This window comes from Trachemys scripta, chromosome 8 (genome assembly GCF_013100865.1).
Source record: "Trachemys scripta elegans isolate TJP31775 chromosome 8, CAS_Tse_1.0, whole genome shotgun sequence".
NCBI lineage: Eukaryota > Metazoa > Chordata > Testudines > Emydidae > Trachemys > Trachemys scripta.
This window is the reverse complement of record NC_048305.1, coordinates 96,927,378-96,941,853: the sequence shown is the minus strand read 5'-3', so window position 1 is coordinate 96,941,853 and position 14,476 is coordinate 96,927,378. Positions and strand designations below refer to the sequence as shown.

The 14,476-nt window shown below is 41.7% G+C and overlaps 1 protein-coding gene across 2 annotated transcripts in view; it reads right to left on the bottom strand.

The window, feature by feature from the left end:
- Positions 1-14,166, bottom strand: part of GLIS1 (GLIS family zinc finger 1) — a 264,447-nt gene extending 250,281 nt beyond the window's left edge. The window contains exons 1-2 of one of the 2 annotated variants that reach the window (XM_034779847.1): positions 14,096-14,166; positions 12,861-13,250 (exon numbers count right to left, since the gene is read on the bottom strand). In XM_034779847.1, the coding sequence (XP_034635738.1) occupies positions 12,861-13,212 (352 nt within the window). In that variant the 5' untranslated portion in view covers positions 13,213-13,250; positions 14,096-14,166. Of the gene's footprint in view, positions 1-12,860; positions 13,568-14,095 lie in introns of those variants that run through there. The other variant, XM_034779846.1, reaches the window with a different exon arrangement.
- Between the last annotated feature and the right edge of the window lie 310 nt (positions 14,167-14,476).

Here is a 14,476-nt window from a genome sequence, read left to right as displayed (position 1 = left end):
ACTAGAGGTGTCGGGGCTCAGCCCAGGCACAAAGCAAGCACTGGTAGTTGGTACCATGATTAAGTTTTCCCTGAATCCAAGCTGATTATAAACCGGAAGTGATTTTTCATGGCAAGTTTTCTCTTGAGTCTCGTATTATTTAGACTGTGAAGCTGTCTCCCTGACATCTCGGCACAATCTGCCTACTGTGAAGCCTCTACACCATATATAAAATCACCTTTATCGCTTCCAGTGATGGCTGAACTACTTGTGTTCTTGGTTTGTAGGTCCCCCAGCAACTCCTCCAGCAGTTGGTACAGAACTCCGCTATAAAAATTAAAACTCCCCACCTCCAGAAAGTAAAGATCCCTAAAGCATCCTGAGAAAGTCATGCTGGGTTACAGTGAAGCAGCAGGTCACATTTCCTTATAGGCAAATGTCTGCAAAATCCTGTTCTAATACATTCCCAAGACTTTCTTAGCTTGACTTTCCCAAAGTAAGGCTCTTAATCTGCAGAGAGGCATCGCTAAGCCTTCGGAGTGCTGGGATTACAATGCTTGTGGCTACATCTTCAGTCTTATTTTAGAGCTGAGTTAATATTTCAAAACACTGTTCATGAATAGCTTTGCATCGGCTTTCCAGGTTTGTGCCCCTTTATGTTTGCTTTCTCTGACTCATCTAGCGAAAATAGACACTAGTAAAAATATTTGTGGAAACAGCACGTTTTAAGTAAATATCCAGAAAGAATGATTTCTGAACTAGCAATCTCTCACAAGTAACCTCAGTCTAAGAGCTCCGTGATAGCATGCACTAAAGAGAGGAAGAATCATGTGATTAATGTGTTCAATCAAAACCAACATAACCTGAATTTCAGAATTTGCTCTACAACAGCTCCATAGGCCAGGAAATCATTCAGCAATTATTTTCAAGTAACTCACTTTCAAGACAAAACCATGAGCTGCTTGTTGACAGTTTGCAGAAGGAAAATAAAAGGTAATAGTCTCAGAAAAATGATATGCTGCAAATCATTTGCTCAGTTCAATCATTTGCTAATTTCATTCTATACTTACAAGAAGAACGTTTGCAGATTAGATCCTCTGGGCTTGATAATTTGCACGACTGTAATTTCACTGACTTCTGATGTAAATCTGGAGTAACTGCACTGAAAATCAATGGAATTACTCCAGATTTACACCAAAGACAGGAAAAGTGGAATCAGTCCCTCTGAGTTGTTGACTAAATGTAGATCCAGTCTGAAGACTGACACTACAGCAATCAAGGTTGTATAAGAATCTAGGTAAAGAGCTGATTAGTGCTGTGTTTTCTTTAGGAAACAAGTAGAACAGATTCTCAGCTGCATTCAAACCTTGCTCAGATTAAGTGATGGGGTCATCAGGGAGCTGATAGCAGCTCTCTCATCCCAAACTGTCCAGCTTCAGTGCACGTTAGAGCTGCAGAGGCATACTCTGAATAACACCACATGCATATGGTCCTTCGGGGACCTTACACCAGCGGAGCTGAGGTGTGGTGGATCTCCCCTGACCCTTTAGGAGAAGTGGGAGAGGACACAGGGGATGGTGGAGTGGAGTCAAAGCTGCCAACTTTCTCTGAGGGCAGAATTCCCCTGCACAAGAAGAATATTCCACTGGCCAGTTCCAGCCATTTTAAATCCACTTTGAAATAATTCTTTATAACTCCATTTCTAACAACTTGAACTACTGGGCATTGAACTAGACGTGAGGAATGTCCTTTACCCCTCAGTTTCCTTCCTGCAGTGAGCTGGATGGATGGTACCAGGAAGCACAAGTGGGGTGTCTGACCAGGAGCTCTCGCCTTCCTGGAAACATTTTGGATAATGATAGTAGGTAACCCTTTGCACTCACTTAGCATTTTTCAGCTAGATCTCAAATCACTCTACAAAGGAGAGCAAGTGCCATTATCCCCATCTTATGGATGGAGAAACTGGGATGGGTGTACATAGACTTGCCCAAGGTCCCCCAGCAACTCAGTGACAGAGGCTGGGATAGAACCCAGGCCCCCTTAATCCTCCTCTCCTATGGTATCTATTTACTCTGGCCTAGTTGACTTCATCTGACGTGACCCTTGTCCCATTTCCCCCTTCACTGACTCTTCCCCGGCTCTGAGTCTCACTAGGTCCACGTATCGACTGCAGATTGAATTTATTGTGCATAGGCTCTTCTAGCAGCATGCAATCCACAGAGGTAAAGGCCTGAGAGGACCATGTGAGGCCCAGCCAGGAAATAAAATGCTTAACATGGAGTTGCTGATTGCCTTACCCCAGAGTCCCAATACAGGCCTGCTTCTGCTGCCACTAAAGTGGACGTAGGAGCAGGACTGGGCTGTATATTATGCTCTCTGTTCCTCAAGAGAATATGGGAGGAATTTTCAAAAGCACTCAGAGCTGGCCCAACTCTGCTCCCATTGAAGTCAATGGTAAAATTGCCTTTGATTTCAGTGGGAACAGTTAAGCCAACACGGAGGGCAAGTCTACGCTACAAAATTAAGTCGACCTAAGTTCATAGAATCACAGAATATCAGGGTTGGAAGGGACCTCAGGAGGTCATCTAGTCCAACCCCCTGATCAAAGCAGGACCAATTCCCAACTAAATCATCCCAGCCAGGGCTTTGTCAAACCTGATCTTAAAAACATCTAAGGAAGGAGATTCCACCACCTCCCTAGGTAACCCATTCCAGTGCTTCACCACCCTCCTAGTGAAAAAGTTTTTCCTAATATCCAGTCTAAACCTCCCCCACTGCAACTTAAGACTATTACTCCTTGTTCTGTCATCTGATACCACTGAGAACAGTCTAGATCCATCCTCTTTGGAACCCCCTTCCAGGTAGTTGAAAGCAGCTATCAAATCCCCCTTCATTCTTCTCTCCTGCAGATTAAACAATCCCAGTTCCCTCAGCCTCTCCTCATAACTCATGTACTTCAGCCCCCTAATCATTTTTGTTGCCCTCCGTTGGACTCTTTCCAATTTTTCCACATCCTTCTTGTAGTGTGGGGCCCAAAACTGGACACAGTACTCCAGGTGAGACCTCACCAATGTCGAATAGAGGGGAACGATCACATCCCTCGATCTGCTGGCAATGCCCCTACTTATACAGCCCAAAATGCCGTTAGCCTTCTTGGCAACAAGGGCACACTGTTGACTCATATCCAGATTCTCATCCACCGTAACCCCTAGGTCCTTTTCTGCAGAACTGCTGCCTAGCCATTCGGTCCCTAGTCTGTAACAGTGAATGGGATTCTTCCGTCCTACGTGCAGGAATCTGCACTTGTCCTTGTTGAACCTCATCAGGTTTCTTTTGGCCCAATCCTCTAATTTGTCTAGGTCCCACTGTATCCTATCCCTACCCTCCAGCGTATCTACCACTCCTCCCAGTTTAGTGTCATCTGCAAACTTGCTGAAAGTGCAGTCCACGCCATTCTCCAGATAGTTAATGAAGATATTGAACAAAACTGGCCCCAGGACCGACCCTTGGGGCACTCTGCTTGAAACCGGCTGCCAACTAGACATGGAGCCGTTGATCACTACCCGTTAAGCCAGACGATCTAGCCAGCTTTCTATCCACCTTATATTCCATTCATCCAGCTCATACTTCTTTAACTTGCTGGCAAGAATACTGTGGGAGACCGTATCAAAAGCTTTGCTAAAGTCAAGGAATAACACATCCACTGCTTTCCCCTCATCCACAGACTCAGTTATCTCCTCATAGAAGGCAATTAGGTTAGTCAGGCATGACTTGCCCTTGGTGAATCCATGCTGACTGTTCCTGATCATTTTCCTCTCCTCTAAGTGCTTCAGAATTGATTCCTTGAGGACCTGCTTCATGATTTTTCCAGGGACTAAGGTGAGGCTGACTGGCCTGTAGTTCCCCGGATCCTCCTCCTTCCCTTTTTTAAAGATGGGCACTACATTAGCCAGTCACCCGAGACCTCCCCCGATCGCCATGAGTTTTCAAAGATAATGGCCAAAAGTTCTGCAATCACATCCACCAACTCCTTTAGCACCCTCGGATGCAGCGCATCCGGCCCCATGGACTTGTGCTCGTCCAGTTTTTCTAAATAGTCCCGAACCACTTCTTTCTCCACAGAGGGCTGGTCACCTTCTCCCCATACTGTGCTGCCTCTCCCCATACTGTGCTGCATTACATTGACGTACAGCCACCGCTGTAATTAAATCGCTTTTGCATGCCCACACTACGCTCCTTGTGTTGGCAGTGTGCATCCTCACCAGGAGTGCTTGCACCAATTTAACTGTCAGAGTGAGGCATTGTGGGACGGCTTCTGAAAGCCAGTAACAGTCGATGTAAGCAATGAAGTGTCTGCACTGATACTGTGTCAACCTAACTACATGGACCTAAGCGCTAAGCCTCTTGCGGAGGTGGAGTTATTAAATCAGTGTAGTGGGTGAGTTACACCAGTGAGAGCTACATTTTAGTGTAGACGCTTACAGAGTTAGGTCAATGTAAGTTTACATTGACCTAACTCTGTAGTGTAGACCAGGCCTGAGTGTTTATGAAAATCCCATGCTGGAAATCCTTTCAGGAAAACACTAGGAAATAAAATGGCAATTTCTTTTTTATCCACAAAAAACATTTCCCGTGCCCCACCCCACCTTGCCAGATACAGATGGGGAAAGAGTAGGATTTGCACAAAGAAGGGTAAGTGGAGAGATCTGTTTTGTGGTGAACTGAGGCCTTTTGAACCAGAGCGCTGCCTTCCTCAAACATTATTCCAGTCCCGTTTGATGCTCTTTTTCGTGTAGTACTCCACTTCGGAGATGTTCCAGCGAAGAGCTCTACATACAGTAATTGTAAGTGAGTGACTGATCATTTGCCCACAGTGGTGGGATTCAGGTTAAATCAAAGCCAGCTGCTCTGGAGAGGGGCAGGAGAAGAAATCAAAACAAGCAGATCTAGAAATTAAATGCATAAGAAATCACTGCTATTCTTCCACATTAATAATTAAATCTTAGCTCTTCAAGCCCTGTGCACCTAGAACAATTTTCTTCATTTTATGACTTTAAAAAAAAAAAAAAAAACATCCTGTGCTGTTGTCTGTATCCCGATAACTCTGAAATGTGCTAGTCATCTCTCCCAGTTAAATATCCTGTTTCATAAACCCACTCCTAGATATTTGAAACTGCAGATCACTAATGTCTAGCTTTAGGCATCTGACATTCCACAGAATTAATATTTAAACTTATTATAAAGGAATTGGGGTTGTGTTAAGCATGAAGTATTTAACAGCATTTTGTTTCTTTTGTTTCAAACTATTTTGTTTCTTATCTAAAGTGCATGTTGTTATACACGCAAATAAGAAAAAGTATATAATTAAATTAATACATTTACTGCTATTTTCCTTTTACTGCACTGAGAGTTGGATAGGCTTAAAAAGTGGAAGCTATCAAATTTCATTTTTAAGATAGAATTCTAAGTGTATTATCTTTCTTTGCCTCAGGGGTTGTTGACTTCAGTATTTAAGCTACTTAACCACATCAAATTATCAAAAAGCAATGAATCACTGGCACATATTTAAAATAACCTTAGGCCTTCCATGTCGTGCTGGGAAGTTACTTGGCTTGAGTATTGTCGTATATAATCTAACTCTTATCTTTTAAAAAAAAAACCTCAGTTACGAAATATTACTTAATTTAAAAAAATTAGCCTTTGATTTACACATTGGATGCTCTCTGTCTAAAGCAGCATGTGTAATTTATTTACAGCATTGGAAGGCAGGCTAAATACATCATCTACTGTTATGCAAACTTCTACTAGGTATTAAAATACCTGGTCCCCCAGAGACACATTTCATACAGTTCAGCAATGTTCCAAAATAAACTAAATCTCCAGCCCCTTAAAAGCTTAAAATAACAATTGAGATCTGTATTAAAAAGTGTTTTACAGTATTTGATTATGTCTACTTAGAACCATTTTTTCCTCTGGTTAAATGTGCACAAAAAATGCAAATCACCACACAAAAAAATATATTTGCTTTCTCCTTATTCCAGAAAGACTGATGTATTCTCATACCCACAAATCGTTCCTCCTCCTTCACCAGAAAAATCTTGAATACAAGAGTCCAATGCTAATTGAAATGCTTTGCATTAGCTCACCCTTAAGACAAAGCCGATGAGATTTATTCTATTACAATGCTTTTTATTAGTTAACTGTGTAAAGCACCAAAAAAAATTTGAGCACTGTGAAACAAAAGGCCAAACATACTTCACATTATTATATTTACACAAATGCAAAGATCTAAAGGAGAGACAGACAACTAGATCATCACTTTTTACGATCTGAATATGTAAGTTCTTGCAATTCCCAACTTCTAAAAGGCAGAATCTGAAAAGCTAAAAGTCAGAATGTGGGTCTATTTCCTATAGCAGCTCTGGCAACTCACTTTTCCCAACAATCATCAGTGATGAATAATCATTTCATAAACCTAAATTAACCATAGTAAAGAAAAAAAATTCTTGTGCCAGGTTACCAGTGAAGCATGGATTCTGCAAACAGAAAGCAGGAGATACCCTCTGGGGTTTCACATACTGAATGCCTTAAAGTACAGTGGAGGAAAAAAAAATTCTTGGCAACTATTCTTCAAAGTTGAAACTGAAAGGTAGAATTGGAATTGAATTTAGATGAAATGGTCTTTGATTTTAACATGCCACATTGAAAATTATTCCTGCCATTTTAGTGCTTCAACCAGTCATTTTGTCCACTTCATTCCAATGTTCAGGATTTTCGGGATACGAGGTAACAGCTGTGTCATATTCCGAAACACATCTTTGCTCTTGTTTTCAGATTTCTAGGGTAAGATTACACTGTATGAGAATTAGCAAACACCACCCCTGCTTTTGATCCAAGCTTTTTTTTTTTTTTTTGTATTTATAAGTTGCATCAGTGTGCTGGGAAATAAAGTTTTGAGGCTGACAAATAAAGTAAACAAACCAGCCCTATATTAAAAAGGAGTTACCGTACACTGTGAAACGATTGCCGGATTGCGTGACTTCTCTGGTCTGTTGACATGTACTGATAGAAACCTGGAGTATGAAATGCAGCAGTTTGCATCCATAATCCCTCTCTAATTGCCCGGTCAGCATCTTTAAGCGTGTTTCTAAAAAGCTCTAAAGCAGAGGTATATTCACATTTCTACAATATTTATTCTATAATCGTAATATTAATCAAACATGGAAGTTAACCTACAATATCCTAAATCTGCCACAGACACATTCCCCTGATTATTTCACTTCCAAGTTTACCGACATATTTAATGTAAGGGCTGATACTTGTTCAGCACGCTTGACAGCATAGGGTATATCTACAATACTATTATGGCTGAAATACTGACCCCGCAACAAAATCAATAGCAAACCTTCCATTGACTTCAAAGGAGCCAAGATTTCACCCTATACAATTAAATAGCAACCTACTGCACATCTTTGCTCATTGTTAAGGAAGTGAATCTTTCTGTAGAAGAAAAGTACTATTCATAGTTTCCAAGGCCAGAAGGCACCTTTGTGATCATCTAGCCTGACCTCCTGTATAACACAGGCCATAGCATTCCCAAACCAATTCCTACCGCATAACTTCTACAAAAACATTCAATCTTGATTTAAAAATTTTAAGTGATAGAGAATTCACCATAACCCTGGGTAAATTGTTCCAAAGGTTATTTACCTGCATTCTTAAAATTTACACTTTATTTCCCATTTGAATTTGTCAAAGATGGGTACATTTAATAGTTTTAAGTATTCTCACAGCCTATGGAATAACTGTCAGAGTTTATTTAGAGCCCCCTTATGACTGAATACGCATAAAGTCAGCTTGTGCATTCTTGCAAAAAAGACATCTACATGCACATTTCTTTCCAAGTTCAGCAGTTTTACAAATATAATCTTTCAACAGTTCTATAACATGGTTTTAAATCTACTAAAAATCATTCCGCACACACCTCCTGTGCAGGTGTTTGCAGGATTGGACCCTAAAATGGGGAACAGCCATTTAGATCTATTTAAGAATTGAGTAATTTAGAACAGTTTGAGTATTAGGTCAATAGGATGACTCACAAGAGTAAAGTAACTCGTACTTGCAGAATTGAAGTCCTAAATTAACTGTCTTTTAGTTTACAATAAAATACAATAATTTCCCTCTCACCCCATTTAACAGAATACATTGTAAATCTAGTTTTCATTCCATGTGTCAATATAAAATTTTAAAGCCATAATAAAGTAAAGTAATCATTTAAATCCATCCTTCAAGTAGAACACAAGAGGTTATAAAATGTATCATTTTAATTATCAGGTTCATTTTTTTCTGATTGAAATAATTACATCTCATTATCATATATAATTGCAAAATGATATCTGCTACTATCATCTTTCTAACAGCTCATTTATTTCTAAACCAGAAAGCTCTATGCTTTTACATTATAGATGCTGTATGCCTTTTTGTAACATATTGATAGTTAGTTCTTTTGTTTTTTATTTGCCAATTATTCTGTGTTTCATTAAGCATCCCTAGATAAAAAACGCAATCCTAAATACTGGATGCAATTAGAGCCACCTTTTTTTTTTTTTTTTTAAACGGTGCAATAGCATTTAGAAATCTATGAAAGGGGCACATTCGATTCAGTGACTTCCAATCTCAAGACACAAACCACAAAGGAATTTCCTTCTGCAGAAAATAACTGAAAACGTATTTTCTCTTTTGGAAATGTATAACAGTTTTAGCTAATTTGAGAAAAAAAATAAGATTTACTAAAATGACCTAAAGCAAATGTGATTTCAGCTGTAGTTTCTCCCCTTTTTTCCAGGAAGGAGGGGAAAAAATAAAATAAAATAAAAAATAGGAGAGGTATGTTATATTATGCATTATTCACATAAAAAAACCCAAAACAAAACAAAAAAGAGAACATCTATAAGATTTAATTGTAAAAGATTATTCGAAACTACGATGCTCCCAAAATGTGAAGTGGACTGGGTTTGTATGGGAATCAGAATGAGGTGATAAAGAACACCCCTGTGTACTATATATGAAATTGAGTAAATATGGAGATTGTCATTCAAAATGGGACCAAAACTGCAACCCACCAAACTCAGATGAGTAATTCTCAATCATGCAAGTAATCTCATTCTCTTCAATGGGGCTATTTGGGTAAATGATGATCATTCATCTGAGGGAGGGTTACAGGATCAGGCCCAATAAGAATAATCAGTATATCTAATATATTGTATAACTACTGGGTTAGTTATATTGCACCACCTTATGCCTTTTGTCCCAGTCCTGCAAATCTTTAATTATCCAGGAAAGAGAGCCCCACGGTAGTCATCAGATTACTTACACGAGTAAGGTATCGCAAGTACTGGTCCCTTGTTTTCTTTTTTACGTGCAAGTTTGCTAGTATAGAGCATTATGTTAATTGTGGCTCTGCGTAAATAATCATATAATTATGACCCTCATCAAGAAAGTGACCAAATACTGAAGACTAAACTACTTTATTGTCTCTTAATGTAAGTAACTGTCTGAAGTGGCTCCTGAAAAGGTTTGTGCTGTTGGGAGTATTTTCCCTAACGGCACAAAGGACAGGACATGAGTTAACACAGATGACTCATGAATCCAATGTATCACATGAATCTGCAAAAAAGAGCATTTCATTGTAATGATCAAAACTGCTTTAACTGGGTTTTTTTAAAGACATATTGGACAGGATTTTGATGTATTTTGTCGCAATTTTTCTTCCCTACCCGAACCTCAAGTATTTTTTGTGTAACTGGTTATTATTTTGCCCCGTGCTACCCTGCAAATCACATATTATAGCATTAAAGTAAATGAAATACAGCAAAACCACATAACCCCGGGAAAATATTGTAAAGTAAGTCATACCTTTTATTACAGTTATTCTATGCCCAGTGGACCACAAGTGCCTCTAAGGGAACAATGTTTGGGTGCAAATACTACAGCTTGCAATCCACTGAGATCAGAGGTAAAACAAGGAGGGCTCAGCATGTAGCACAGCCAATCACACCGAATGAGAGGTTGGGCAAAATGTCACATTTAAAATAAAAATCATTGCCAGAAAGGGGCAAATTTTAGGGTTTTTTTTTTTTTTTTTTTTTAAAGTCTGCATTTTTGCTGAAATATAGACAGCCCCAGGCTGCAAACACTTACACACCTGAGTAACTTTACTCCCATGACCAGTTGCTCTGAGTTCAATTAGACTACTTGTTCAGGTTTGGGAAGTGTTTGCAGCATCAACACTTAATACCACGCAATAGCAGAGGAATGACATAGAGCCCATTGCAACAGCAGGCTACTCCTTCTCATTGCAATTGCCTCAAAGCTGTGCTTTTTGTTAATGGGGCAGTATCTTTTTTTTTTTTTAAACAAAAAAAAATTAAAGCCACATTTGGCAAAATGTTTACAGACAACTATAAAAATGGTTTATGCTCACGTTACGAGGGTCCTTCCCCCCTGCTCCCACCCTTCAAAAAGGGATAAACCTAAACCAGGAGGCGTACTCTGTAATCTAACCCAGACTGAAGAGGGAGTTATTCCACATGCAGTACTGAAGTGCAGAAGACCCACTGTGTGATGGTCTGAAATCAAGCTGTCACCAGTTCCTCCCTTGAAAACCTTTGCAGGGTACATTTGAAGTTTTCCCCTCCTCATTCTGATTTCTTGGTTATTTCTTACATCATGTCCACATACACCTGTCTTTTCCTATAACCTTTAGCCTATTTGCAGAGCTATCAGCAAAGTCTGGATGCTTACAGATTGCCATCATTTGGCTTTTTTAAAAATTGTAATTTAGTATATTATTTGATTATTCTACTATCTAATTTTATAAGGTGGCTCTTGTTATTAGCAGGCAATTGTTGGTGCAGCAGCACCGCAATCTCCCTGCTTATGGAGTGTCTGGCGGGCGCTTTAGAAATGTCAATATTATTACTGGAAGAGAGTGAGGCTCACAGCAAGAGAAGTTGAAAAATGTACAACTGTGTGTGTGTGTGCAGTTGCTGTCACTTCACAAGCTGCGCATCTTGAATCAGAAGGACAACGCTGCAGCTTTAGAGAACATGAAGACTATTTATAATCTGTTGCTTCAGTTTCCATTTGACTGAGATGAATGAATGCACACTGTAGTTTGTCGGAAGAAACAGACACTCTACTAAGGCTCACTGGAGTCAGGGACACTTCAGAACAATGAGAATCTATCACATTTCCCCTATCTCCAGCTTCTGGTCTATGCTAAAAAGTCTTAACCAACAGCATAGCTGAACCACTCAACCTGGAAAAATCCAATATGCCAGCATTATGCACCAGGTGGACATGGCAAAGACCCCAATCCCAAATGTGGATAATTTTGCTCACATGGGTAGTATAGGTTACTTACATGCTTAAGCATCTGTACGCTTGGGCCCTAAATGGAGAAACTGGAAGCTTTACAAACAGGAATAAACTCCAGTGATGACTGGATAGGGGGTTGTAGGGAAACCATATGGGGACTGAGAGCCCCCAGAAGTGAATTCCACACCAGCTTGCTGTGGGGCAACAAATGGGTGGGCTTTTAGGCAACCTGAGAAAGCAGCAAAGGTGTGCCTGGTGGCAAATCAGGCATGGGGGGGGGGGAAACTGGCAGGATGCAGTCCTTTCCACAGCCTGAAGTAGGAATTTCAGCATAGTTGTGCTAGAGCTCTGTGCACTCCCCCCATCCCCAAAAAAAGTTGCAAATCCCATGTATTTGGGCTGTGTGCAGTAGACACAAATTTCACCCTTGCTGAACTTGGGAAAATCTTTAATCAGAATGGGAATGCTGAAGCTCTAGAGAACATAAAGGTTATCTATAATCAGAACAATAATATAGTGGCCAGCCCCATTACCCTACATAAAAGCTCACAAAAGACAACATTTCTGGGCCATGTGTGAACAGTCTACTTTACTTTTCAATAGAAAGGAAAGAAATAGATGCAATTCCTAGTGGGAAGTATCTTACATCAGCTAGATAGAGGACATTTCCGCAGGTTTTTATACAAAGAGAAATCACCTTGTGAACATTATAGAAAAGACTGCCTTTGCTCTAATAATCTATGCACATCTGTCTGGGTATGTGGCATTATAACATGGATGAGATGCTTGTATTCTCTCCGAAACCAGATATGTATCTCTAGGGATTATCTAGAGAGTGGAATATTTTAAAATTGAACCTTGATAAGCTAACACAATCAAATAGCAGAAGGTGGATAGGTTTAAATAATCAACTTCCAACCAAATGTAATGCCATTAGTTATTAACTTCTTTAAGAATGATGGATGAAAAGATGCATTTCTAAACTAAAAAAAAATTGATTTTATACAATCCCTCTCAGACATCAGGAGTCCTGGATCGGGGAACTCACTGCTTACATACATGTTAATCACACCTTCTCAACGTCTAACATACAAATTCAAACAATTACAGTGAAACAATTTAATACAACTAGGCATTTACCTTAAGCCACAAAAACCGTGTGAAATAAGACGACTTAGCCCAGTTCATCCCAGTGAACAGACCCAGCTTAAATGACCATCCCCTGTGTGTTTTCCAAAACTGTGGAGAGGCTGCTCAAGGAAATTAAAGAGGATGCTGGTCTCAAGATTTTCTTGAAACGTATCAAGAACTCTATGCAGTCCATCTGCAGACAAAGTCTGGTTTACATTATCTTGCATTTAGAAGGTGGAAAGAAAAAAAAATTTGCAGTGTTATAGAAACATTTCAGAAAATATCCTGAAGACCAGAAAGAAAAAGGTTGATATTGATGAATTTGTGTTGGGTTTTGTTTGTTTGTTCGGTTCATGCATTTTATAACTCACCCTTCACGCTTTGATGTTTCTGCTGCTGGAAATACTCTTTGGAGCTTTTAGGACATCGGAACTCCTGTGTCCGCTGAAGGATTGGAAGCCTCTCAAATATGCTTGGTCTTTTGGGGATGAGATCTAACAGCGGCACTGACATTTCATGTGGACTTTGCTGCGGTTCTGTATTGTCGCTGCTGTTGTTGACAGTTATTTTAAAGGACATCTGAGAATTCAAAAAAGCTTTACCAGTGTTGGAACAAGTCACTTGTGGCAGTTCCTTCATAGGCGCTACTTGGCATTTATCAATCGCTTCAAAGAAGGCTGCACTGGTACTGGGTTTCTGAAACTCTGCAACCTCATAGTGCATATTTGTGTCCCTCTGCTGGAAGGGTCCTTGCTTATCTCCTACATAAAACAGCACAAGGAATGTCAAATGGCATGGAAGCTGACCCTCTTTAACTCTTAAAGCAATGGAAACAACAGGTAAAAACACCCTACAAACTTGTGGGCTAACATCAGGTACCTTCATATATTCTAGCCAGTGGGTCATTTAAAAGAAGAGGCTACTGCAAACCTGGAAACCCTAAAGGGTTAATGAATACAATCTCAGTGAGATGTTTCCTGGTGTTTAGTCAAACAAATCCTGTATTATTGTAAAAGGAAGGTAAGCCAGCCCTTTCTCCCCATACGGAATCATAAATACAGGGATGGAAAGGCACTTTCCACGGCTCTGGGGCTGTTTGGGAGAGAGCGGGGAGTTTAGCTTTTAAAACTGCTCATAGGTTTGTTTGGATGGTGGTTTTTTCCCCAGTGACACTGCTGCTCCTTTCAGTCATTTCAGGGAAAAGAAAAGAAAAAACTTGGAATGATTTATTCAGGCTGGTTCCGTTCAAACAGCACCCGCCCAGACAACAAGAGCTGTGGTTTTCATGCAAACAACCCCGAGGAGGTGGTTTATGTAGCGTGATTCTGAACTCTTGACTTTCACGACGTGCTAATCCGCCGCCTGTGGGTCACTGCGGCTCGCGAGGGCTCAGCTCCGCGGCCAGGCAGCGGCCGCCGGGGCACAGGCGAACCCGAGCCGCGGCGGGGGTGGCACCAGCCCGGCTCCCCCAGCCCGGGCGGCACGAGCTGCAGGGGCAGATGTCACTGGACAGCAGCTCGGGACCCAGCGGCTGCCCGGGCAGCGTGCGCCAGACCCCGCCCAGCCCCGCACACCTCCGGCGCGGCTGCCCCCCGCGCTCTCCTACCTGGCCTGGGGATGCAGGCGGGCTCCCTCCTCCCGGCCGCCGCCGCCGCTGCTGCCACCGCGCCGCTAGCACCGTCCCGCCGCTCCGCTCCGCGCCGAGCCCCAGCGCCCGCCCCTCCGGGGCCGGCTGTCTGACGGGCGGCAGCCCGGGCCATTGCCCTGCCGCAGCGCCGGAGCAAGCCCGGCCCCCGAGCCAGTCAGGGCGGGGCGGGGGAGGGCTGGGCCGCCCCCCGCGTCGGGGCTTGACAGGCTGGAGAGCCGGCGTGAGCCCTTCGCCGGCCCCGCGTGTCAGGGCGGCACGCGCAGGTACTGGCACGTGTCGCGCGCCCCTATGGACAGGTACACACGTGCACCCGCATCGCAGGGGTGCTGGGGCAGCCCT